At 44.7% G+C, this 23,252-nt stretch overlaps 1 protein-coding gene across 2 annotated transcripts in view; it reads left to right on the forward strand.

Moving 5' to 3' along the window:
* NBEA (neurobeachin) overlaps positions 1–23,252 on the forward strand; it is a 595,906-nt gene that overhangs the window by 479,367 nt on the left and 93,287 nt on the right. For both annotated transcript variants that reach the window (XM_084843013.1, XM_084843014.1), the window contains one exon: positions 19,002–19,121. In XM_084843013.1, the coding sequence (XP_084699139.1) occupies positions 19,002–19,121 (120 nt within the window). The remainder of the gene's footprint in view (positions 1–19,001; positions 19,122–23,252) is intronic.

Consider the following 23,252-nt stretch of genomic DNA (forward strand, 5'->3'; position numbering starts at 1 on the left):
CCCAGTTGTGCAGTTAGGTAATTTTAGACCCTGTACTTAATGGTCTTATGGGGGCTGGGGGCTTTAGATGGCCATGTGTATTACCATATGTATGACTTCAGTTGTGAAGCACACAACTAACATTTCTTCCCCACTCCACCTCTTAACTGCTGTTCTGTGCTTTAAAACTGCTGCTACATTCCTGATGTGTTAGAAAAACAACAACAAAACCGTTTGCCAATGCTGATATTGAAAAAGTCCTCTAAGCATGTACATTTGAAGTGCACTTAAATCATAGCACCCTTGTGACTAGTAGAGGCTGGTGGCTTCAATGTCAGTGGGGTGGTGAATTCACTCCAGGTTTCAGTCAGAACCCTAAAGGAGCCATCCAAGGTCAAAAGCACCCTGGATAGCTCCTTGAGAGATTTTACTGGTTCTGACTGAAACCTAGAGCATATTCATGGCCCCACTGGCATCAGAACCACCAGCCTCCACTGATTGCGACTATAGGAGTAAAAACGCTTGCTGCTCTCTTGATGGTCATTTGCAGGGGGGCCTGGGCTGCAGGGCCCTGAACTTTGGTCCCGTGGTCCAGCCTTACCTGCACCACTGAAGGCAGACAGAATAGCATTTGCATATTAGAAAGTCTTCTACAAGTTCTTCTGTGCTGATATAATCATGGAAGACAGCCAGAAACAAAACAAAACAAAAGGAAAACAGATCCTGAAAGAGAAAATGTCAATTGGTTATGATTAGGGTTGTTGGAGAATTTCATTTGCTCCACATTTGTAAGCAATTCAACCTAATTCACACTTCCAGGATTGGAATGGATGGGAATGCAGTTATCCTTCTGACTGTGCACTTCTCCGAATTTTGCATTGCCGTTCTCAGCTTGCAAATGCATGGAAAACATGTGTATATTTGAAATGCAAATTTTGTACTTAAAACAAACAAACAAATTTACAGAAAATGGAATGAAATGGACATCTGAACACGTACAAAACTATCATGGACTGGAAACAGAATGATCCATCCCTAGTTATGATCCATACAGTCATCAATGATGAACATTAATCTCCTTCATGGTGACTAAGAGATGCATTTAACAGAATTAAAGGGAGGTGGAAGCAGACATCTAACAAAATATATCCATTACTGTACCTATAGCCTCCAAACACCTTTATCTGAATATCATGATATAGCATATAGAATAACCTTTTTGAAATTAAAGAAAATTGGATGAAAGCACTGTGTGCATGTTGATATGCTTATAAAATTCTTTTGAAGGTAAGAAATGCTTTTTAATAATGCAGAGGCTGTGTGGTAAATGTAGAAGAGACTAGGCATTGCAGTTAAGGATTAAAAATCCAAAAGATAGACACCATACGTTGGTATAATGGGGCACCCTATAGTGCTCAACTATGAAAGGCTTAATCCTTCGCTATGGATCTTCTTGCTTTTTGTGTTTGTCTCAGAGTCTTAAAGAGTGTTGTCATGGAATTTAGGATTATGCTTTAACATAATTTACTCTAATTACATTTCCCTACTGCTTTTTATAATCCCCAGTTGCTTCTGCTTTGGTATCTCAGCTTCCACCAATAAGCAGCTTCAAAACAGTTTTCAAACTGAAGTAATGGTGTACAGGGCTTTGTTGTGTTTTTAAAAATACAATGTAAGTCTCAAAAACTCAAGTCATATTTATTTAAACTAATAGGATTTTCATTTTAGACTATCAGTAAAATTAATTGTTTATTTAAATCTTCAGTTTGTTGTATATGCAGAATGTCTTCTTTTTAACTGGAATGAGTCATAATTAAACCATCAAGCATTACTAACTTCCATATTTGGCAGTATACTCCTCTGTGTAGTTACCTGTAGCCTCGTTCAGCCGCTTGTTTTACCAGGCGGTAACAGTCTTTCCCACACTGGAGAGTAGGTGTGCATCCTTTTCCATCACTGTATGGCTTCCATAGTTTAAGCCTCTTTATGGAATGTAGGGTTGAACAACTGAGATATTGATGATGTCACTTGACATTTCTGTCCATCAGTAGTCACTGTGTATATATGGGCCACTTTACACATTATATTATACACAGGAAAAGACATATTTCCAAACATGATTGTACAGTGTACATTGTGCTCATATTAGCTACATGTTGTTAGATACTTGTTTGTCTTATTTATTTATTTATTTATTTATTGCATTTATATGCCACCCAATCGCCGATGCCGTCTGGGCAGTTCACAAAAATTAAAACCACAAAAACAGCATAAAATGCAGTATAAAATATAAAAGCTTAAAACTACAGTATAAAAGTACAACCAGAATTAAACGTAGCCACAGTGTAGAGATTTAAAATACAATCGCAGATTTAAAACAACATAACTAAAAGACTAGAATGCTAGTCTTGTATACATCCTCCCTCCTCTCTAATCATGAACTCAGTTCCGTAATAGTGAACTCAGGTGGTGAGTGCTGACAGCTATGTAGCCAAAACCTTCATTTTTTCAGAAGTACAAAAAAAACTTTTAAAAACCCCCCAAAGGGGACAAAAAAGCACAAAAACCAACCCAATGAGGACCAGATTGTAGAATGTTGAACGTTAGCTGAAAAAATAAAAAGGAAAACTGGTATGTGGGAAAATGGAATGGAGTAGCCTGGAGGAGAGCATGGCTGGCTGGAAGGAAGGATGGAAGGAAGGAAGGAACAGGAGCACACCTGCTAGGAGGTGATGATACACTGCAACATTTTGTTGCAGGTCCCACATTATTATACTGTTCCTCTAATATAGATGGAGAGATTTTCAGGACTACATGTGTAGCAATATCATAATATATTATAATAATTATGATGTTATATTGATTACACATATATTCCACAACAATCCCCTATAATAAAATAATTACGTATTATTTACTATTAATGTACTATATATGGCGGTTGCTCAGGAGTACATGTATACTAATATATAATCATATATAATTACAATTATATAATTGTTCCAATATAGTATTCATGTAACATATGTGAAGGGATTGTCAGAAGAGGATTTGTAGCCAAATATAATACTATTATAATGTTTTATAAGGTATTAATATAATATTTGTAAAGAATCAACAAGAGTAGTTTAGTATTAGACGCATAATAAAGAATAGTAAAGAGTCCTGTCAACCTCCCACACGTTATAACAGTACTGTGTTACAATAATAATAGTATATATTACACCTTGTGGGCAGCACAGTATGAGGGCTTGTAGCAGTACATATACTAACCATGGTTCCTACATATTATAATGGTATTCTTATAATATAGGTGGAGGGATATTAGAAGTACATGTGTAGCAATGTATCATAATGTGGGGATGGCAGTGACACGAGTATATGCTTGGTAGAACCCCAGGGTTTGCAAAAGTACAAGCCACTGGCGGGGGGCGGGGACTTAAGGGACAATCCCCACCCCCAAACAGCCCAATGAAGACTGAGTATGCTCAGTGGCCGCCGAATGCTTACTGTCTCTTGGTGGGGAGGAGGACTGGGGAGTGAAGGAGGGGGAATGGAATGAAATATCCTGGAAGAAGATCTGACTGTCTGGAACACTGAACAGGAGCACTAAGTACTGTAACTTTTTGTTGCAGGTCCCACTGCTATATACTATACTGTATGGCTTCCATAGTTTAAGCCTCTTTATGGAATGTAGGGTTGAACAACTGAGATATTGATGATGTCACTTGACATTTCTGTCCATCAGTAGTCACTGTGTATATATGGGCCACTTTACACATTATATTATACACAGCAAACTCAAATGTTGAGTTATAACAGTTATGTAGCCATGCTAGACTACTGAAAAACCAGAAGGATGAATCGGCAAGGCTGGCAGATAAAGAAAAATTCTTTAGGGGAAAAAATTAAAGGGGCAAAAAGTCCCCAAAACAGCCCAATGAAGACTGAGTATCCTCAGTGGCCATTGAATGCTGAGTGTCTGTTGGGCAGGGGGCATGGGGAATGGAAAAGTAGGTAAGTGGAGGTGGAATGGAATAGAATATCTTGGGAAAAGGCTTGGCTGGCTGGAACGCTGAACAGAAGAACTCTGCACTTCAGCATGTTATTGTAGGTCCCACTTGTTATGATTTATTTATTATTTCTATGCTGCTTCCTCTTCATGGATCACTGCCTTGTTGTGGCGAAGGGGCTTGCGTAACTCAGTGAAGCCATAAGCTATGCCGTGCAGGGCCACCCAAGACGGGCAGGTCACGGTGGAGAGTTCTGACAAAATGTGATCCACTGGAGAAGGAAATGGCAACCCACTCCAGTATTCTTGCTAAGAAAACCCCATGGAACGTATCACAAGGCTAAAAGATATGACGCCGGAAGATGAGCCCCTCAGGTCGGAAGGCGTCCAATATACTCCTGGGGAAGAGCAGAGGGAATTTCCAAGTAGTGCCAGAAAGAGTGAAGCGGCTGGGCCAAAGCCAAAAGGACACTCAGCTGTGGATGTGGCTGGTGGTGAAAAGAAAGTCCGATGCTGTAAAGAACAATATTGTTTAGGAACCTGGAATATAAGATCAATGAATCAAAGTAAGCTGGAGGTGGTCAAACATGAGATGGCAAGATTGAACATCGATGCTTCGGCTATTGGGCGATATTGAAATGAAATGAATAAATAAATAAATAAAATTCTCTGCCATCCCTAACCAAGGCCACGCTTGCCTGTTATCCCGGTGATTTCTTGACTTCCTACTTTAGCATTCCAATCCCCTATGATGAAAAGGACATCTTTTTTGGGTGTTAGTTCTAGAAGGTGTTGTAGGTCTTCATAGAACCGATCAACCTCAGCTTCTTTGGCCTCAGTGGTTGGGGCATAGACTTGAATTACTGAATTAATGTCAAGGATTCTGGGGGGAGGGACGGAGTGCCTCCCCCCCCCCAGCGGAACCCGGCAGAGCCGGGTAAGGGGAGTTTCGTACATCCCTAGCCTTGGTGTACAAAATGAAGCAGGACAAAGGCTAATAGAGTTTTGCCAAGAGAACACGCTGTTCATAGCAAACATTCTTTTCCAACAGCACAAGAGGCAACTCTACACATGGACATCGCCAGATGGTCAATATCAAAATCAGATTGATTATGTAGTTTGCAGCCAAAGATGGAGAAGCTCTATACAGTCAGTAAAAACATGACCTGGAGCTGACTGTGGCTCAGATCATGAGCTTCTTATCGCAAAATTTCAGCTTAAATTGAAGAACGTAGGGAAAACCACTAAACCATTCAGGTATGACCTAAATCATATCCCTTTTGAATATACAGTAGAGGTGAGGAATAGATTTAAGGGATTAGACCTGATAGACAGAGCACCTGAAGAACTATGGACGGAGGTCCGTAACATTGTTCAGGAGGCAGCAACTCAACTCATCCCAAAGAAAAAGAAATGCAAGAAAGCCAAGTGGCTGTCTGATGGGGCTTTACAAGTAGCTGAGGAAAGAAGGGAAGCGAAAAGGAAGGGAGAAAGGGGAAGATACAGTCAGGGCCAGAAATATTGGAACAAGGATAACTGGTTTGGCAGTTGGCCTCTGTACACCACCACATTGAAGTTGAAAGGAAACACACCCAGATGGGAGCGAAGTCAGAACTTTCAGCTGTAATTCAAGGGGTTGGACAAAAGTGGAGCACTAACCATTCAGGAAGGACAGCCAGTGGCATACACACACACCCATCATTGGTGGCTCATAAGTAATGGAACATACCAACATCATTTCAAACTTAAGGATCGCCTTTAATACCTGGATGAAAATCCTTTGCAGTCAATGACTGCCTAAAATCTGGAACCCATGGACATGACCAAATGCTGAGTTTCCTCCCTCAAGATGCTTTGCCAGGCCTTTACTGCAGCTGCCTTCAGCTGCTGCTTGTTTGTGGGTCTTTCTGCCTTCAGTCCGGTCTTCAGGAAGTGAAAAGCATGCTCTGTTGGGTGGAGATCAGGTGACTGACTTGGCCATTGAAGAACATCCCACTTCTTTGCCTGGAGAAATTCTTGGGTAGCTTTTACTGTATGTTTTGGGTCATTGTCCATCTGCAATATGAAGCGGCGTCCTATCAGTTTGGCAGCATTCAGCTGAATCTGAGCAGAAAGTACGGCCCTATACACTTCAGAATTCATCCTACTGCTTTTATCAGCAGTCAGGTCATCAATAAACACCAGTGACCCGGTTCCATTGGCAGCCATCCATGCCCATGCCATAACACTGCCTCCACCATGTTTGACAGATGATATGGTATGCTTTGGATCATGAGCTGTTCCTTTCCTTCTCCATACTTTTCTCTTCCCATCATTCTGGTACAAGTTAATCTTGGTTTCATCAGTGCAAAGAATCTTATTCCAGAACTGCGCAGGCTTTTTTAGGTGTTTGCTGGCAAAGGCTAATCTGGCCTGTCTGTTCTTGAGCGTTACCAGTGGTTTGCACCTTGTTGTGAACCCTCTGTATTTACATTCATAAAGCTGTCTCTTGACTGTAGATGCTGACAATGACATGCCTACCTCCTCAAAAGCGTTCTTGACCTGGGTAGATGTTGTGAAAGGGTTCCTCTTCACCATGAGCAGAATTCTGCGGTCATCTACTTTAGTTGTCTTCCGTGGTCTTCCAAGCCTTTTGCTGTTGCTGAGCTTGCCAGTTAAGTCCTTCTTTTTCAGGATGTTCCAAACTGTTGTATTGGCCACTCCCAATGTTTTTGCTATCTCTCTGATGGGTTTATTTGTTTCCTCAGCCTAACGATGGCCTCCTTCACTCGCATGGACACCTCTTTGGACCTCATGTTGGGAGTTCCAGTGAACAGCTAGCAAATGCAAATGTAACACTCAGAACCACCTCCAGGCCTTTTATCTGCTTGATTGGTCATGTGGTACCCAGGAAACAGGCCATACCTGGCCATGCAGCTGCTTGTCAGCCATTTGTTCCATTACTTATGAGCCACCAACGATGTGTGTGTGTGTGTGTGTATGCCATTGGCTGTCCTTCCTGAATGGTTAGTGCCCCACTTTTGTCAGACCCCTTGAATTACAGCTGGAAGTCCTGACTTTGCCCCCATCTGGGTGTGTTTCCTTTCAACTTCAGTGTGGTGGTGTACAGAGGCCAACTGCCAAAACAGTTATCCTTGTTCCAATATTTCTGGCCTTGACTGTATATCCAACTGAATGCAGACTTCCAGAGAATAGCAAGGAGAGACAAGAAGGCCTTCTTAAAAGAACAATGCAAAGAAATCGAGGAAAACAATAGAATGGGAAAGACTAGAGATCTTTTCAAGATAATCCGAGATATCAAGGGAACGTTTTGTGCAAGGACGGGCATGATAAAGGACAAAGAAGGCAGGGACCTAACAGAAGCAGATGAGATTAAGAAGAGGTGGAAAGAATACACAGAAGAACTATACAGGAAAGATCTTAATGTCCCTGATAGCCATGATAGTGCGATCACTGAACTTGAGCCAGACATCCTCGAGAGTGAAGTCAAGTGGGCCTTAGGAAGCGTTACTAACAACAAAGCTAGCGGAGATGACAGTCTTCCAGCTGAGCTATTTAAAATCCTAAAAAATGATGCTGTTAAAGTGCTGCACTCAATATGCCAACAACTTTGGAACACTCAGCAATGGCCACAAGACTGGAAAAGGTCAGTTTACATTCCAATTCCAAAGAAGGGCAATGCCAAAGAGTGTTCAAACTACTGCACAATTGCACTCATTTCACATGCCAGCAAGGTTATGCTCAAAATCCTACAAGCTAGGCTTCAGCAGAATGTGAACCGAGAACTACTGGAAGTACAAGCGGGGTTTTGAAGAGGCAGAGGAACTAGAGATCAAATCACCAACATTCGCTGGATCATGGAAAAAGCAAGAGAATTCCAGAAAAACGTCTATTTCTGCTTCATTGACTACGCTAAAGTCTTTGATTGTGTGGATATCACAGCAAACCCTGGCAAATTCTTGAAGTACCAGACCACCTTACCTGTCTCCTGAGAAACCTGGACGAGGGTCAAGAAGCAATAGTAAGAACCGGACATGGAACAACCGATTGGTTCAAAATTGGGAAAGGAGTACGACAAGGCTGTATATTGTCGCCCTGCTTATTTAACTTATATGCAGAGTACATCATGAGAAACGCTGGGTTGGATGAATCAAAGGTTGGAATTAAGGTTGCCGGGAGAATTATCTAAGGATGTACGAAAGGTACTTACCTTTCCGCGGATTATGCTGATGCTGGGGGGGAGGCATTCCGTCTCTCCCCCTGGAATCCTGTCTGGGAGGGGAGGCATTCTGTTCTCCCCCCCCCCGGAATCCTGGCCGGCTCCGCTCCGCAGGGATTCTGCGGAGCCGCCGGCCGGCTCCACCAGTAGCCGGACATCTGGCTGCTGGCTAGCAGGGACGCAAACGGCGGCGGCCATAGCCGCCGCCGGTTGCGTCCCTGCAGTCAGCCATGATGGGCTACGTAAATCTTTATGTAGCCTATCACAGCTGATTTTTTAAAAAAACAAAAACGCGTGTACGCAAATGGTGGCGCCCATTGGTGCCGCCATTTGTGTTCCTTATTTTGGCATGTCTTAGTCTACGTAAACATTTACGTAGACTAAGACGGTGAAAATAAGGGGAACGCAAATAGCGTAGAGCCGCCGCCGCCAGGAAGATCTGCCTAAGGTAAGTCCTGTCCCGGGGGGGGCGGGGGGCCATTCCACCACCGATTTCGGGGGGCCAAATGCCCTGGCATTCAGCCTCCTCAAGATCCATGGCGGAACTTTCGTACATCCCTAGAATTATCAACAACCTCAGATACGCAGATGATACCACCCTAATGGCAGAAAGTGAAGACGATCTCAAGAGCCTCTTGTTGAGGGTGAAAGTGGAGAGTGCAAAAGCTAGTTTGAAACTCAACATTAAAAAAACTAAGATCATGGCATCTGACCCCATCACTTCCTGGCATATAGAAGGGGAAGAAATGGAAGCAGTGACAGCTTTTATTTTCTTGGGCTCCAAGATCACTGCAGACGGTGACTGTAGCCATGAAATTAAAAGACGCTTGCTCCTTGGGAGGAAAGCTATGGAAAACCTAGACAGCATAGTAAGAAGCAGAGACATCACCTTGCCAACAAAGGTCCGTCTAATCAAAGCTATGGTTTTCCCAGTAGCAACATATGGCTGTGGGAGCTGGACTATGAGGAAGGCTGAGCGCCGAAGAATTGTTGCTTTCGAACTGTGGTGTTGGAGAAGACTCTTACAAGTCCCCTGGACTGCAAGGAGGTCAAATCAGTCAATCCTAAAGGAAATCAACCCTGAGTGCTCATTGGAAGGACAGATCCTGAAGGTGAAGCTCAAATATTTTGGCCACCTAATGCAAAGAGAAAAGTCACTGGAAAAGACCCTGATGCTGGAAAAGATTGAAGGCAAAAGGAGAAGGGGATGGCAGAGGATGAGATGGCTAGATAGCATCACTGATGTAATGAATATGAATAACACTCCAGGGGAGAGAGCACAGGACAGGACGGCCTGGCGTGCTATGGTCCATGGGGTCACAAAGAGTCGGACACGACTTAACGACTGAACAACAACAACAATGCTACCTTGCCACCGTTAGAAAACACTCAAGTACTTGCACATATTTTTACATGGATATGTTCATATACATGAAAATATAACAGATGAGGTGGCTGTCAGGAGCGCTCTGGTGGCCTCTCCCAGTAGATTCCAATAGCCAACTCAAGACACAGACGAAAGGATTTCTTTTCGAAGCTTTAATCCTTTTACAACTTAATGACTCTTTTAGATGCTAATCACTAGCGACTAAAGCAAGGAACCGCAGGGTGGCCTAAGCTTCAAGTAGTCAGTTGATCCCCGTTTGAAAGAGAGTCACTTGAAAACCCAGAACTTATGGGCTAGGGAGAGATCCTCCCTCTTTCCCTTGGGTCCATGGGAGCCGGCCGTTGCTTGCGCGCCAAACAGGCACTACGCCTCCTTTCTGCGCCCTCCATCGCTCGTCGCTCTTTGCGTCTGTGTCGAGCATCTAAGAAGCTCCCCTCCCGCATTCCCTCACTGCCAGGGTCGCTATCTATCTTAGGAATGCTGGCAGGAGGAATCTCTGCCTGGTGCTGAGCCTGGGAGGGATGAGCTGGCCCCTCTCCCACAGATAGCTGTTCCTCCTCAGAATCCGAACTGCTCTGAGGCATTCTGGGCTCAGTTTCCACCCTGGCATCATCCCTGCTCCCATGAGGCCCCCCCTCGGGCTCCTCCCCTGTGACCCCGGGTTTGTGGGGGTACAGCTGGTGGAAGCACCTCAGCAGCAATGGAGCATGCACATTTTCCGCGGGTTCCCAGGATCGCTCATCTGGCCCGTACCCCTTCCAGTCCACTAGATATTGCAGGCGGCCGCGAGAAAGGCAGAAGTCCAGAATCTCCGCAACCTCAAACTCCTCCTCCCCCTTCACTAGCACTGGCGGCGGGGGGGAGCTGACTGAGCAATGTGGGTCGCCAGAAACCGAGGGGGACAGCAAGGACCAATGAAAAACAGGATGGATCTTCATGAACGGGGGGAGAGCCAGGTGAAAAGCAACAGGGTTAATCTGGGCCATAATCTGGAAAGGCCCCGTGCAGCGAGGCGCAAGCTTCCTTGCAGGTGAGTGAGAGGGGAGGTATTGGGTGGACAACCAAACTCAGTCCCCCAGTTGCAGGGATGGACCCGGCTGGCGCCACCGGTCTGCAGAGGCCTTGTAGGCTGTCTTGGCTAGCTCAAGGGAGTCCCTTAAGAGGTGGTGTACTGCTCGCAACTCCTCTAAAAAGTCATGGGCCGCTGGCACTGAAGAGGGAGCTAAGGTGGACGGGAAAGCCTTGGGGTGGTAACCAAACTAACAAAAAATGGAGTTTGGCGGGTGGAAGCATGGCAGGCATTGTTATAAGCAAATTCTGCGAGAGGCAGCAAGGAAAACCAGTCATTCTGCTGGTAATTGACATAACAGCGCAAATATTGCTCCAGAGTCGCATTGGTGCGCTCAGTCTGACCGTCTGTCTGTGGATGGTGGGAGGAGGAAAGACGGAGCGTCACATGGAGAAGCCCAAGTAGCTCCCTCCAGAAATGGGCAGTGAATTGGGGCCCCCTATCCGAAATGAGACCCTCGGGCCATCCGTGGAGCCGGAAAACATGCGCCAGAAACAGCTCTGCCGTCTCCCTGGCTGTGGGCAACCCAGAGCAGGGGATGAAATGGGCCATCTTAGAAAACAAATCCACCACCACCAGAATGGTGGCCTTACTGTGTGAGGGAGGCAAGTCAGTGATGAAGTCAAGGGAGAGCAGTTTCCAAGGTCCTGAGGGGGTAGGCAGGGGGTGAAGCAAGCCTGTGGGCTTGCCTGAGGGGGGACCTTCACCCGCTGTCAGGTTGGGCAGGAGGTGACATAGATCTTGACGTCCTGACACACAAGAGGCCACCAAAAATCCCACGTCACTCCATGCAGGGTCTTGGTGAAGCCAAAATGGGGAGTCGTGGCACTGATGGAGGACCTTCTCATGGAGGGGTCTAGAGGGCACATAGACCCGGCCAGAACGGTAAAGCAGACCACCTTGCAAAGAGAAGGGGGTAGAGTGTGTGGGGGGGCAGAGGCTAGCCCCAATTCCTCCACTATTGTGTGAACAAAATCATCCTGAGCCTGTGCAGAGTGGAGGAGCTCCTCCCAAGAGTGAGGCACCGCAGCTGCCGCTAGGCTCTGGGGGGGAAGAATCAGAAAGGGGGGGATTCCTGGCTGGAGGTCCAGCTTACGAGAAAGAGCATCTGCTTGTAGGTTGTTGGAGGCCTTCACATGGCAAATCTTAAGGTGGAACCGGGAAGAAAAAAGCGACCACCTAATCTGCCTCTGGTTTAAGGCACAGGCTGTCTGAAGATGTTCCAGGTGCGATGGTCGGTTCTAACTTCAACTGGGTGCTGTGCCTCCTCCAGCAGATGACGCCAGGTCTCCAAAGCAGACTTGATGGCCAACAGTTCCTTCTCCCAGATGATATAATTCCTCTCAGACACGTTCAGCTTTCTGGAGTGGTAGGCGCAGGGTTGCAAACTGCTGCCTGCTCGATCTGGCTGAAAAAGCACCACCCCCACCGCAAAGTCAGAGGCATCAGTTTGCACTACAAAAGGCTTCCTCGGGTCGGGATGCAACAGGATCGGCTCAGAACTAAAAAGCTTCTTAAGTTCCTCAAAAGCCTGTTGGGCAGATGCCGTCCAATGAAAAGGAGATTTCCTGCCCTTAAGGAGGTCTGTGAGAGGAGATGTCAGCCAAGCAAAGCTGGGCAGGAACTTTCTGCAGAAATTAGTAAACCCCAGAAAATGTTGCAAGTCCTTCTTGGTGGATGGAGCCTGCCAGGAGAGGACAGCCTGGACCTTTGCAGGATCCATCCTGATACCATCAGCTGAGATAATGTATCCAAGAAAGTCCAAAGAGGTTAGGTCAAATGCACATTTCTCCAGCTTGGCATAAAGATGGTTCTCGCGGAGGCGCTGGAGACGGTGGAGACATGGTGCTGATGGGCGTGGGGGTCCTCAGAAAATATAAGTAAACCATCGAGATACACAATGAGGAAAGTGTCCAAATAGTCTTGGAAGATGGCATTCATAAAATGTGAAAACGTGGGGGGGGGGGCGCAGGCGAGCCCAAATGGCATCACTAGGTATTCATACACTCCGTACCGGGTGCCAAAACAGGTCTTCCACTCATCCCCCTCCCGGATGCGAATCAGATTGTAGGCGCCATGCAGGTCCAACTTTGTGAAAATCTTGGCTCGCCCTAGGCACTTCAGCATCTCCGGTATGAGTGGGAGGGGGTACTTGTCGGGGACCAAGACTGAATTCAAAAATCTGTAATCGTGCACCGGGTGGAGTTCTCCAGATTTCTTGGCCACAAAGAAGGTAGGGGCACAGGCAGGGGAGGAGGAAGGGCGATTAAAGCCACGTTTGAGGTTTTTGTCCAAAAGCTCTTGCAGAGCTCGAAGTTCCGGCTCCAACATCGAATACAGCCGACCAGCGGGGTCGCCCCCGGAATGAGGTTAATGGCACAGTCAAATGGGCGGTTGGGGGGGGGAGCTGATCGGCCTCCTTCTTGTCGAAAACATCCCGAAAAGCTGCATACTTCTCTGGGAGGATCACGGTAGCTGAAGAACTGCCAGAAGCAGATGAGGAGGGGGAGGAAAGGGTTAAGGCCTGGGCTGGGACTGGCACCTCGGTCGGGAGGCAATGCTCCTGGCAGTAGGGAGACACAAACTCCACCTGCTGATGCTCCCAAGAAATCTGAGGATTTTGCTTAGAGAGCCAGGAAACACCCAGCACGATTGGGTATTGGGGAACCTTGGCCAAGTGAAACTGAATCTGCTCAATGTGGAACTGGGTGCGCAGAGTGAGCGGAGCTGTAATCCGGGTCACCGCACCCAAAGAAAGAGGACGCCCATCTATGGTCTCCACTGCCAAGGGAACAGGAAGAGGCAGGGTAGGAATCTTGTGGAAGAGGGCGAAGGTTTCATCCATGAAACTGGTCATAGTCCCCGAGTCCACTAAAGCCAGGGCCTCCACCCCACCCCACTGGGAGGAGCGGAGGTGAACATGCAATAGGAGATGGGGGTGGGGGGGTTGCGGAAGGCACCCACCGGGTGTGGAACCCACCCCCACACTGGAGACCCCCAACAGGCTTGGGGGGCAGCCTAGTCAGGCCTGGGGGCGAGGAGGAGGAGGGGGAGGAAGGAGAGGAGGGGGAGGCAGAGGAGCTGCGGGTCTAGCGCGGCAGGTTTTGGCAAAATGTCCGAGTTTTCCACACCGAAAGCATCGGCGCTCAGCGCGCCACCGCTCTAGTTCCTCCGGAGGCAGTGGGGCTCGGGTAGCTCCCACCTGCATCACGGTCTCCTCCGCTCCCACCGCAGGGGTGGGGGGGTGGGGGAGGGTGCAGGAAACGGGGGGAATGGGAGGAGGGAAATCTCGGCTCCCAGCGCCCCGCCGGGTCTGCCGGCGCCCGTCCAGCCGACTATCTATCGACTATCTGGAGGCTATCTCCGACTATCTGGAAGCAGGTCTGGATGAGGTCCTCCAAAATAGGCGGGCTAGGCATGCACGCCAACTCGTCCAAGATCTCGTCGTTCAAACCGTCCAAAAACTGAGCCACCAGTGCGGTATCATTCCACTGTAAATACTGCATCAGTAAGCGAAAAGTTGTTGCATAGCTGGAAACTGAGTCCTTGCCCTGTCTGAGGCGGCAAATCTCCCGAGAAGCCGTCTGCGTGCGCAGGGGGTCACCGAAAAATCTGGCCATCGCTGTCATGAAACCTTGATAATCCCCAAGCAGGGGGTCATTAGCGAGAAGAAGTCCCGAAGCCCATTTAGCTGCCACTCCTGAAAGTAGGTTAATGATGAATCCCACATGAACCTGTTCCATGAGGAAATCCTCAGGTCGAAGGCACATGTACAGCTCTGATTGGGCCCAGGAAATCTGAAAAAGTCCTTTCTCCCCAGAAAACATCTCTGGAAAAGCCACTGGGCATTTGCGGTGGGGGGGGGGAATCGGTGTGGGGGGGAATCGGAGGTGGCGCAGCTTGCAGATTCTGTATGGCAGTCAGTTGAGCCACTTGATCACGGAGGATCTGGTTCTCTTGCGCCAGAGCTTGCACTGCCATGTCCCTGGCACCTTCCATTTGGCAAGAGGAGAAGAGAGAGAAAGAGAGAGGAACGGGGATCAAGCTGTCAGGAGCGCTCTGGCAGCCTCTCCCAGTAGATTCCACTAGCCAACTCAAGACACACACGAAAGGATTTCTTTTCAAAGCTTTAATTCTTTTACAACTTAATGATTCTTTCAGATGCTAATCACCAGCAACTATAGCAAGGAACAGCAGGGTGGCCTAAGCTTCAAGTAGTCAGTTGATCCCTGTTTGAAAGAGAGCCACTTGAAAACCCAGAACTTATGGGCTAGGGAGAGATCCTCCCTCTTTCCCTTGGGTCCATGGGAGGCGGCCGTTGCTTGCACGCCGAACGGGCGCTACTCCTCCTTTCTATGCCCTCCATCGCTCGTCGCTCTTTGTCTTTGCGTCTGCGTCGAGCATCTAAGAAGCCCCCCTCCCGCATTCCCTCACTGCCAGGGTCGCTATCTATCTTAGGAATGCTGGCAGGAGGAATCCCTGCCTGGTGCTGAGCCTGGGAGGGATGAGCTGTTCCCTCTCCCACGGATAGCTGTTCCTCCTCAGAATCTGAACTTCTCTGAGGCTCTCTGGGCTCAGTTTTCACCCTGACAGTGGCAATACATTCTGCCAATATTTATTGAAATAATATTTCTGGGTAATGTCTTCTCTTTGATTTAGCCTTCCTGGCATCATGAAGCAGGACCAATGAATCCTACTGGGCATGTTCCTAATCTTGCCTTGGTGTGAATTGACCTGTAATCAAGGTCTGGAATTCTTCAGAGCTTGGAATCTGTATATTCAAGAACTATTCTGCTAATAAGGCAATAGAGACAGTAAATTGGATTGCTTCTTGCAAGCTCAGGAGACAGTTAGCAAAGGCTGTTGTTCCTCTATCAACCTCTTTAATCACCTGCTCCCTTAACCAGTCGTGGAAGGCATTTATCTCTGTTTTGCTTGAACAAGTAGATTTTTGGAGCAAAGAAGGGAAAGACGAAGATGAGAGTTCTCCCCTTCCAACCAAAATATATTTCAGCCATCTAAGATTAAATATTCTTTTGGCATGGTCAAGTCACACAATGGTTATAGCATTCACACATGGAGAATCCTTATAGAGTTTGGTAGACTGTTTCTCCTCCATCCACCCCACATGAGTACACAGACACACAGGCAGTGTAATCAGATGTTAAGCAGAATGGGAGGTCTGGATTCATCTCCCATATTCCCTTCCAGACTTCCCCTTTGCCCAGTGCATGTTACACATGCTCAGAGCAGATGCTACTTGCAAGAAGGATGGCACAATAAAAACAAGGGAGTTGTTTACAGGCCCCACGCTTTCCCTAAAGTCCCACCATGCTGTTGGAGAAGCAGGAAAATGGGGGCAGGGGGGAACACTACCAATATTACTTGCCCATGGTGTAAGTGGTTCATGTCCTTTGTCTCTCTACTAAAATAGGAAAGTGATTTTGCTTCTCTGAACAATATAGGTTTCAGCATATGCTGCTTATATGCTCGGGGATCCCCTACCCTTTTGGACTGAGGGGAACAATGAGAATTTTGAGAGTGTCATGGGCACTTTCACAAAATGACTGCCATCGTGCTGGCTTGAAATGACAGCCAGTAGTATAGTAGGCATGGCCAGTCACAAAACACTCATTTCCCAGAAGGCAATGTGGTGAGTCTACAAGAAAAGTAACTTGCCCAAGAACCTAATACAAGGCAGAGATGGGGTCTGAGGTCCAAAACAAAAAGCCACTCTTGGTGCTGGAGGGTGGCATTTCACTTTGTAGCATCCCAATTTCAAAAAAACCTGTAACAACCTAAGAAATAAACTAAAAATCAGGAGAAGTAGGATGCCTGGCCGATGCAAGGAGAGGTGTCTGTAGGCACATTGGTGCCCATGGGCACCACATTGGAGACCCCAGTGCTGAATGTATCTATGAGCAATTATGGCTCCTTTAATATATTCAGTAACATTTTTGAAACACTTTCAGAACCTTAGCCATGACGGTTTTGCCAACAACCCATATTTACCGCTCTTAGCTGAAAATGCCTAACAATAAAGTCTTGCATTTGGGTATAGGTAATGTGAGCCTACTCACACTGATCAAATACAATCATGTTCCATGTTACTTTCTGTTTGGCATTATGTTTCACATTCATTATAAAACTTACCTTCCAGACCAGACTATAGAGTTCTTCTACTGCAGTTGTCAAATGTTGGGTTTTAGGGAACACATTTCCTTTTCTTTTTTTATGTCTGCAGCTGTTATTAACAGAACTTAATAGCTTCCATAGCATTTAATCTAATGATGCAAAGAACTATAATTATTCACCTCCCCTCACCCAAGAACTTTTGATATTAGAAATGCTGTAGAATACATCACTATGAATTTGTCCACATAACTAAACAAATAAAAGACGCAGCCCTATGCATGTTTAGACAGAAAAAAGGTCTACAATTCCCAGCATGCCCCAGCCAGTATAGCTGGCTGGGGCATGCTGGGAGTTGTGGGCCTTTTTTCTGTCAAAATATGCATATGATTGCACCCTTAGTGTATACCAATCCTATACATACTTACCTGGAAGTAAGACCCATTGAAGTTAGCAGGGCTTACTTCTGAGTGTGTGTGTGTGTGTGTGTGTGTGTGTGTAGGATTGTGTTGCAAATCATTTTCTTCTAAGGGTGTAATTCTGTAGATTTTACCGTGTTTCGGCCTCATACCACGGAAGTGATTTCAGTTTAAGATTAGTTCTGAATTCGTCTGGTGGATCTGAAAGCAAGGAAAGCGTAGTCTACTGGGAGGATGAGAATTTAAGAGAATATGAATTTAGAGAATATTTTTGGCATGGGCATATCAAGCAAGATTCCTGCATAACCGAAGCTAAGTATAAGATTATTCTTTTCGTGGAAATTAAAATAGGCAGTAGGCCGAAACCACATTAGTTCTAATCCTTCATTGAAGACTTTACCATCTCATTCTACATAGTGACATGGTGAGGGCATCTTTGAATCACCCTTTGCATCCTCCTCACCCATCTCCCTGCCCTGATCTTTGCATAGGATTTTTGTGCCATCAAAATGTTCTCTCTGTTTCCGGCTCTTGGCAAGCAGAAGTTTGTGCTTATGGGAGATAACCGAATCTGACCTTTACAGGGTTTTTTTTTTAAGGGATGTACTATATATAAAAAAGGGACCGCGGTGGCTTAGTGGTTAAGACGCTGAACTGCAGACTGGAAGGTCGGCAGGTCAGCAGTTTGAGACCAGAGTGCTGCGTAATGGAGTGAGCTCCCGTCTTCAGTCCCAGCTTCTGCCAACCTAGCAGTTCGAAAGCAAGAAATTGCAAATAGATAAATAGGTACCGCCTCGGCGGGAAAGGTAACAGCGTTCCGTGCACCTCGGTGTTCAGTCATGCTGGCCACATGGCCACGGAAGCGTCTTCGGACAGCGCTGGCTCTTCGGCTTAGAAACGGGGATGAGCACCGCACCCTAGAGTCGGACACGACTGGTTGGGGACACCTTTACCTTTACCTTTTACTATATATAAAGTTGTATGGTAATTTAATTTCTGTGTGCAGCCCTTGTAAATAATTTACTAATAGAACAAAGCTTTCATTTCGTATTGAACATCTCAAACAGTAGGTTTTTGTGATACTGTAGCATGATAATATTTTAAAATGCATTAAATGACATATTTAATTAGGGAAGGATCCTGCCAAAATTAAGCATTATCAAGTCCTGTTCAGTGGGAGAGTTAAGTGCATGCTTAAATCTCTCTCATTGAAATCAAGGGAACCTAAAAGTACCTACTTTTTGCTGTTTCATGTCTTTGTCAGAGGCTTGATAGATTCGGACATGCAGTAATTCACTCTTCACCATGTTTCTGAAAATAGAATGAATATATATGTATATGTATATGTATATGTATATATAATATTACATGCAATAAAGTAAATAGAAAGTTCTCCAAAGAGCAGCCTTACAAAAATTATTATGCAGTCTGGCCAATAAAATAAATAGAAATATCATTGGATTATTTTGAATGCTTATGTATGTAAAATAAATTGTGCTACACCAATCTCTTGAAGACAGTATTCTTAATATACAGCCAGTACATCATTTTATTGTAATCCTTCCATTTTAGGATGCTTTTGGTCTGTACTATAATACATTAGTAGTGATGGTTGCATAAAGAGATTAAGCATAAGCAATGTATTAGTGCAACATGCTGATTAATTCTTTATTAATTCTTTCTTTAATTAATTTTAAATATTAAGCTTAGAAGGCAGTCAAATTAGGAAGTTGTTGTGTGATCCCTTTGCTCATTATATATATATTCATTTTGGGGGGTTGTAGGAGCCTTTTACAACATTTTTCCTTAATGCAAATGATGGAAAATTTGATCATCCGGATCGAACCTTCTCTTCAGTGGCAAGATCTTGGAGAAACAGCCAAAGAGACACTTCAGATGTGAAGGTAGGAATAACATCTTACACACATGCATGCAAAATAAATGAGTAACTGTTACTACTATTACATGCTAAAAATATACCATTGACTCATTTGTACTTCGGATGTTTGTTTCACATAGGAGCAAAAAGTGCAGTTGCACTGGGCATCGCTATTTGAAAAAGCTACATTTTACATACAATGAGAAAAAAAGACGTTTCCAATATCTGAATGGTTAAAAAGTCTTTTGTTCCTGAAAAAAATAAAATCTGTCCTAATTTAAATCAAATAAACACAAGACAGAGAAAAGCCCAATAGATTGTTCTTTCCTGCTGTTTGCTCTGTATTTGGCCCATTCCATAAACACAGCAAGATTGGATTTGACCTTAAAGTGTCATATTGTTATAGCTTGCCGAGCTCTGGCTTTGCATTGCCTGGGGCAATTAATAAAGCATTAATGACAAGACACATTTAAAATGTATGCTTTTCTGTAAGCCTTAGCTTTTACTTGACTATGCCTGAGGATATTATGCAACAGTACACATTAGATTAAACCAATATCTACACAATACATAGAAACAGCCGTAGAGCAGGATAATTTTATGATGTTTTCTATGCACCACTGCAGTATATAAATGTTTTTCTATGTTTACACAGGACTATCAAAGTGAACCCTGTGTTCTTGCTTTATTTTTAAAAAATAAGATCCTCTCCCGTTTATCAATTACCGTAATATTTCCAAACTGCATGAAAAATGCTAGTAATACATTGTTGTTTGATTTTAAATCATTCATGATTGTGTGTCATTGTTAAATATTTTTCTAAAAAATTAAAGTTACATTGTCATCAGATACCCACTTGGATTTGAAACAGAAAAGATATTTAAACTTACTCCTCTGCATTTATAACAGACCTCTATTTATCTTTTTAAAATGCATATTGCTAGAGTCTTTTTATAGGCACTTATGATCTCAAAATCCATTTATACTGATGTTACTAGGAGTTACATTATTTATGTATTGAATTTCTGCCCTGACTTAGAGGAGAGAAATAATTGGTTGGACAAAGAAACAGTGAACTCATAAACTGGTACTAGGTCCTTGTATGATTTGGATTCCATTGGAAATCAATGTCATTTGATATATAATATGCATTACAAAGAAAGCAATGCCTTTTGGCCAGGAAGCACCAATGTCTGGATACATATTAAATAATTCACTTAGTTTTTCGAGTGAAAAATAGCCAACACCTTTTACAGTTCTTTTATTTTATAGCAGATGTATAGACCCAGTTCGTGCATCACAATAAGCCAGAGTTCCTCCAGAACCCTGGCTAATTATGTATGAGCAGCATGCTGCAGCGGCTAAACAAACCATGGACCCGTGGCTTGTTGTTGGGTTATTTCTCTGCCTTGTCAAGGGAGAGACAAACCAGAAGTCCAGGTTTGCACATCATTCTAAACAAACCACAGACCAAAGGTCTGTGGTTTGTTGTGTTCAGGACAGGCAGTGCTTATGGTTGTGTGTGCGCCCCTTGTGAAAGTGCAGTTTGACATCTCAGTCATTTCATTTCACTTCATTTACTACATTTCTATACTGCCCAATAGCCAAAGATCTCTAGGTGGTTTACAAAGAATACAATATTAAAATACAATATTGTACATAAAATACAATGTTTTAAAATACAATATTGTACATAATATAAAAACAGTTTACATACCAATGTATAAACAGGCAACACACACACACACGCACACAGAGATATCTAACAATGTTAACAATCAACAATAAATCCAGGGCCCGAATTATACACCTTATCATGTGCTGCCAAACATCTGAGAGTAGAGGAAAGTCTTAACCTGGTGCCAAAAAGATAACAGTTTTAGCAACAAGCAGGCCTCACTAGTGAGATCATTCCATAATCAGGGCCACGACCAAGAAGGCCCTATCCCTTGTTGCCACCTTCCGAGCCTCCCTCAGAGGAAACATCTAGTGGAGAGCCTTAAATGTTATATGGGTAGTATATGGGTAGGTTCCTGCCAGGAGAGGCACTCCATCAGCTATTGTGGTCCAAAGCTATGTAACGCTTTATAAGTCAAAACTAGCACCATGAATTGGGCTTCTTAACATACAAGCAGCCAATCCAAGTTGACTGGAATCAGTGTCATATGTTTGGACTTCCTTGTTCCTGTTATCAATCTGGCCATTGCATTTTGCACAAGCTGCAACTTCTGAGCCGTCTTCAATGGCAGCCCCACATAGAGCACATTGCAATAATCTAATCTGGAGGTTACCAGAACAGAGATGACTGAAGTCACATTATCCTTGTCCAGATAGGGGTGTAGCTGGGCCACCAACCGAAGCTGGTAGAAGCACTCCGTGCCACTGAGGCCACCTGAGCCTCCAGTGACAAAGATGGCTCCAGAGAAAAAACCCAATCTACAAACCTGCTCTTCAGTGGGAGTGCAGCCCCATCCAGAACATGTTGAGCACCCTCCATCCAGTCTGAAGAACCACCCACTAACAACATCTCAGTCTTGTCTGGATTGAGCTTCAGTTTATTAGCTCTCAACCAGTCCATCGTTGCATCCAGGGACTGATCTAGCACACCCACAGCCTCACCTGATGAAGATGAAAAGGAGAAATAGAGCTGCTGACAACACATTCCAAAACTCCAGATGACTGCACTCAATGGTTTTGTGTAAATGTTAAATAGTGTGGGGGACAAAACCAACCCCTGTGGAACCCCATATTGAAGAATCCACAGAGCCGAGCAATATTCCCAAGTGCCACCTTCTGGAGCTGACCATCCACATAGGAGCGAAACCACTGCAATGCAGTACTTCTCACTCCCAGCTCAGACAATCATCCCTGAAGGATACCATGATCGATGGTATTAAAAGCCACTGAGACTCTCAAGGAGAATCAACCAGGTCACACTCCCCATGTCTCTCTCCTGATATAGGCCATCATACAGGGCAACCATGGCTGTTTCCATGACAAAACCCAGTTTGAATCCCAACTGAAATGGATCCAGATAATCGGTCTCATCCAAGAGAGTCTGGAGTTGGTTGGCAACCACCTGCTCAAGGACCTTGCCCAGGAAAGGACTGTTGCCACCAGCCTAAAGTTATTAAGATTGTCCCTTTCGGAAAGAACAAAATACAAACGTTTCTGATCAGAATTTTTTGTTGGCCCATCTGTTGTTTTAGTTAAAATCACCCTGACCATATATAAGTACATATTAACGTAAGCTGTTCAACTAGTTACAGTGTGCACATTGATCCTGTAATAATAAAATGTGTTAGAACTACTCAGAGTCCATCTTCGTGATCAATATTATAGATTTAAGTATATTTGCATACTTAGCCTAGACAGCAAAACAAGAATGAATTTAAATTAATATATTATCACTTACTCTCATATCTATCTATCCATCCATCCATCCATCCATCCATTATTGGCTCTCATTAATTTCCATATGCTTATTCTCAGCTTCTACTGTGTCCACATGCTGAAGACATAGAAGCTTGATGAACGTCAGCTGTAACCTATAAGCCAACCCAGACATTGCCCCATTTAGACATCGCAACAACCCTGGGTTGTGAGTGTGCAAGTGCACACTGTCCAATTGCTCCTGCTACAAGCAGCAGCAACTAAACAGTCCAGGGACAATTTGTCCCTGGGTTGTTTAGCATTGTGTACAAACCAGGAACTCTGGCTTATGAGGGGAGAGACACTATGCCCTCTCCCCTGACAAGCCAGAGTTCCTGGGTTGTTTAGCTGCTACCACTTGTAATAGGAGCAGCTGGGGAGGTCACTCACTCACAGCCAGGTTTTAAAAACAGTCCACATACTCAATCAGAATCTTCTCATCTCCTCCCTTTGCATGGGAAGCAAGGAGGTTGCATCCAAGACTGAGACTCACACTTGCTCATTCTCATAACAAACCATTACATCTGAATTGGGCCAGTGTGTTTGCACTGTTTCGTTTTCAAATGCAGGAATTCCCTGTTGTGAACAAAAGTCACATAATCATAATGCCATATTTGACAAATTATCATAGTAGCACACAAAGGAGAAACCTGGATGAAAGAATTTATTTTTTGTCTTTTCTTTTAAACATTGACCTTTTCCTGTAGTAATCAGTACAAAGTGA

The sequence above is a fragment of the Heloderma suspectum genome, chromosome 3, assembly GCF_057233095.1.
Source record: "Heloderma suspectum isolate Gila_16-S chromosome 3, 16-S_ref, whole genome shotgun sequence".
Classification (NCBI taxonomy): domain Eukaryota; kingdom Metazoa; phylum Chordata; class Lepidosauria; order Squamata; family Helodermatidae; genus Heloderma; species Heloderma suspectum.